This window comes from Lactuca serriola, chromosome 9 (assembly GCF_051521515.1).
Source record: "Lactuca serriola cultivar US96UC23 chromosome 9, Lser_US96UC23_V15, whole genome shotgun sequence".
Lineage (NCBI taxonomy): Eukaryota > Viridiplantae > Streptophyta > Magnoliopsida > Asterales > Asteraceae > Lactuca > Lactuca serriola.
In genome coordinates, this window is record NC_136416.1 from 137,122,183 (window position 1) to 137,127,013 (window position 4,831).

Consider the following 4,831-nt stretch of genomic DNA (forward strand, 5'->3'; position numbering starts at 1 on the left):
TGACCTTTGACCTACCAGGCATTCTCCTTGACACTGGTGGCAAGGGCTTTATGAATTCAGTTTGAGGCCATAGATTTGAACCATTCACTGGACTAATGTTAGCAGAGTAACACTTAAGGAATTGTTCCTTAGAAAACATGTGATCAATGTACTCATCAGGTGTTTGTTGGATATAGTTGATGGTTGCAATGGCATGAACACATGGGATCCCAGCCAGATCCCATAACCTACAGGTACAATGCCTTCCATCTAAATCCACCATGTAGCTATCACATCCTCTCCTTGCTTCAAACACATGTTGTTGACTATGAATTACTAACCAAAACCTACATCCACAAGTTACATGTTAAAGTTTTACCTAATGAAATTAAAAGAAAAGTTACATGTTAAAATTTTACCTAATAAATTTAAAACAAAAGTTACATGTTAAAGTGTTACCTCATGTTCTTCCCAAAAAGCTTCATCTTCTTTAACACTGCTGGACATATATGGGTATTCCATTTAGTGCTTTCCTCAATCATGTGAGCAAACCTGTCCATGATGTATATCCTTATTTCTTCAAGCATTGTGATCAATGGCTTTTTCCTAGCATCTACAATGATGGAGTTGAAGCACTCTGATATACCATTCTCCACTGCCTCACATGCATACCCTATACTCATGTAAGCTCTACAACATGTTTGGGGTTCTTTGGACATGAGATGCTCATATACACCAGGATTGAGCTTTTTAATTGTGTACATATGTCTCTTGAAATCACCTTCCACACAACTCATAGTTGCAGCCCAAAACAGCTTCTTCAACTCCACCCCAGTGTAAGCTTTTCTAAAATTTGCATATATGTGTCAGGCACATTGCCTGTGCTCCACATGTGGCAATATATCTTTAACAGATTGCAACAAACCCTATATAAAAACCAGCATACATGTAAGTGTTTATAAGTAGTTTGAAAAGGATTAATATGTTATAAAGAAACTTACTTTATGTTGATCTAATATAACTACCAAGCCCCTTCCATCAATAAGGTCTAGATCACCACTGAGTAGCTCAAGGAACCAAGTCCAGTTGGACTTATTTTCCATATCAACAACAGCCCAAGCAATTGGATAAACCTGGTTGTTGGCATCTCTACCAATGGCTGTTAGCAGTTCACCCTTCACCTGCCCCTTTAGAAAGCACCCATCAAGCCCAATTACTCTCCTACACCCTCTTTTACAGCTATCACTTAGTGCTTTGAAACAAATGTAAAACTTGTGAAAATAATTCTTTCCATCTGGATTCGTTGTTACACCAACTTGACATGTTGACCCTGGGTTTGACCTTAACAATTCATGGGCATAATCCCATATCCTTGCATAATGCTCTGTGATTTTACCTTCTATTAAATTTTTGGCCCATTTCCTTGCCCTTCTAACTTGTCCTATAGATACCACATACCTATACCTTTGTCTGATGTCATCAATCATTTCCTGAAGTTTCATCTTTGGCTTATTTGCAATTTCAGTCACATAATGTCTTCCAATCCATTCAGGGGACACAATGGACCCAAACTTAAACTGCCTACAACATTTATGGTCACCATTCATAGCTTTGATCTGAAAAGATCTTTCTTTGTACATCCATGCAACATAAATTCTGAAAGGGAATTTATTCTCTTCCTTCCTATTGCCACATCTAGCTACAATTCTTTTACTATCACATTTTTCAAAGTATATTCTATAGCCATGTGACACTGCATAATTGGTGACACAAAACTTCAGTTGGGAAGGGGATTCAAAGATGTCACCAAGCTTTGGTACCATCTTGTCCCACTTGATAGTTGGGTCATGAATTCTATAGTTGCTTTTCAATACCTCCTGTTTATCTTCATCACTCTGCCAATCAGTAGCATGGTACACTTGTGCTCTGACTTCATCTGCCATACTAGAATTTCGTAGGTTTTCATCACTTAATAGAACATTTAGGAAGATATCCTTACATTTATCGAGTGAGGACACAAATTCTTCCTCTGGTTCATGGTCCATGTAAATGTCGTGGAGTTCAAAATCCATTTCACTTAAGCCATCAAATGGCTCATGTATGCCAGCAAAGGGGTCAGCGTACCCTTTGTCTGATGAAGACATTACACCCTCCTGCATCAACACACTAACTTTAGGAACACATTTCAACAAATGTTGAATCAGTCAACCTGTAAAAACCTTACCTTTCGAAGAATCTTTTACCCTAATCGTCTCTAAGAAAACCCTTTGTTCTCTCTGTGTATACAGTCGATGAAATGGGAAAAGGTGAAGAGTGATCGGGTTATAGAGGGAGATGAGATACGACAGTTTAACGTATGTAACGAAATTGGAGTTTTTTTGCCAAACGACGTTAATGAGCCTTCCACCTAAGAAAGTGGTAACCGGTTGATTAAAGGGAAACCGGCTACTTGGCAAAAACGACAAATTAAATGCAAGTTTGAGGCAAATACGAACCTAAATTTGAACTTTGAGCAAATCCTTCAATTTTGTGCAAATATGAGGGTTTTTATGCCATTAGCCCATTCATTTTCAAATAAAAAGTTTAACATGTTTTTTTGAAACCGGGTACTCGAAACAGGAACCAATTCTGACGGTTCCGGGAGCAGTTACGAATTCTTAAGAACCGATGTAGCCAGTTCCAGTTTCAATATTCTAGGAACCGTCAATTTCGTTACATGCATATTTGGCAGGGTATCTGCCTCTGTTCACCCTTACATTGGGACCACTTCTTTTTATTATTGTATTGCCCTCGTTTATGTATAAATAAAGATAATTGTGTGCATTTTTCTTCATGTATGGTGTCTTGATGATGAGATGAACGGTCCAAGGCTAGGACTTGATCTGAATATTCAGAAAAATAAAGGTAAATAAACTCTCTTAAAGCTTCATAGTTTGACCTTTCAACATAAGATGATGTCTTGAAGGTAATGGTAAATAAAAGTAAGCAGATGAGTAGAAGTAATGATAAAAAAGAAGCTAAAGATCATAAAGAACCCAAGCCTAGAGTCCCACACAAGGAACATTGGATAAAAATGGTGATCATAGAGATGTTGGAGACGAATAGAGTTCCAAGAGCAAGGAGAAAGGTGGGATGGAATTTATAACACTATTGCTGCGAAAAGCAACAAAGAAGTAAATGAGAGTGATACATTAATGTAGTCAAAATCAAATAACTAAGTGGAAGCTGTTAAAAAAACTAGAGAATGTTAAAAAAGTGAAGGACAAGGAAAACATGGTTAAGCATGGTAGTGGCATTAAAAAGAAAATATTACAAGAAAAGATTAAGAATATGCTTATTGGTATTGGCTAGACCATTGATTATAGACCCTTTATGATGTTGGTTGAGTTGATTTTTCTTAAATTTGTGTAACATATTTTTTTATTCATATGGTATGTAATAATTTAATTGTTAGTTTTCATCTTGTTTATTTTTATAAGTAATATATTTATATTATACTAGTTTTTATTTTATATAAAATGTAACAAGATTGAAGAATATTATTGTTTTGGTGTAAGCCATGGCAACCCACATTTTTATGAGGATTTTTCAACGTACCATCAAGTTTTGAATAACTTATTATAATGGTCATTTTAGTAAGTGGGAACTTGACGACAACACTTGTAAGATTTGGTCCCTAGATGTGGTGGGGTGCAAAGTTCTTCATTCATGACTTTGTAAATGTTTGACTTTTGTAAAACCCACTTGCATGTGGTGCTTTAGCCTTTAGACTCATTTGTTAGAGAGTGAGAGAGAGACATGTAAACACCTCTATAAATAGTGGGTTTGTCCACTTGTAGAGGTGTGCTTGAGAGATGTAGAAGTGAGTGTGTAAGTGTGTGTTAATTATGTAGTCTAGATCTAGATCCTTTTTGTGTAACACCATATACATTCAATATATCTCTTAAACACCCAAATCACCATGTTCAATTGTGCAAGCTTTAATTCCGCATGCCAAACCATGTTCTTTGTCACTACAATTGGTATCAGAGCGGGTCTTCAAGATCAAGGTGATTTTTGAAGAACGATTCTCGGTTTGGCAACATTTGTCGCAATTTGAACAATTTTGGTGAGTCTCTCTCTATGATCTCTCTTATTTTCATTGAATTCGTGCGTTGTGTTATTGATTCATGATCGTTTGACTCGTTGGATCAAATTTTCTTTGAAACACCCATTTGATATGATCCAATAATTTTTTTTGATCAAAGTCCGATCCAATTTCTTATTTGTTCATTTGAATCAGATATTGTTTATCAGATTAAATTCAAGAATCAAATCAACAATTTTAACTCATTTTATTTGATTCATATTCAAATGTTTCGAATGGTCACTGTTCATTTAATTCTTTCTAAGCCCAATTCAAAAGTATTTCGATACTGTTTATTTCCTTGAGATCAAAACTCATTTTAATTCAATATCCAAGAAAATTTAAGCTCAATTCACACATATGGATATTTCATCTTAGCCCAAATTCGTGAATCAAGTAATGTTACCGATTCTTATTCAATCCTTTCTTCTATCAACGTTATCTTCTCATTCAATATCATCGATGTTAAACTCTCTCACTCTAAAAATCTGATGTTCATAAATTGACTTGTACGCATGCTTTATTCAGTTGTACTATGAGTTCCTTTAATCGATTACTCTTGAGTTCTTATTCTTGATTTCTCATTTCTTTTAATTGATTAGTGTTGGATGATAATTTGGAATTGTTAAATCTATTTCATATGAGATTTGTTGTATTACAAAATCGATTGTATTCAGTTTCAAGTGTAGAAATCGTAAAATTGAGTTTTTGATTTTGATGAACTTG

The 4,831-nt window shown here is 35.3% G+C and overlaps 1 protein-coding gene across 1 annotated transcript; it reads right to left on the minus strand.

Moving 5' to 3' along the window:
- Positions 1–845: 845 nt before the first annotated feature.
- On the minus strand, positions 846–2,123 carry LOC145076119 (uncharacterized). The gene is made up of 2 exons (XM_079022110.1): positions 1,005–2,123; positions 846–905 (listed from the first exon to the last, which is right to left on the minus strand). The coding sequence occupies exons 1-2, from the start codon at positions 2,121–2,123 to the stop codon at positions 846–848; spliced, it is 1,179 nt and encodes a 392-aa protein (XP_078878236.1).
- Between the last annotated feature and the right edge of the window lie 2,708 nt (positions 2,124–4,831).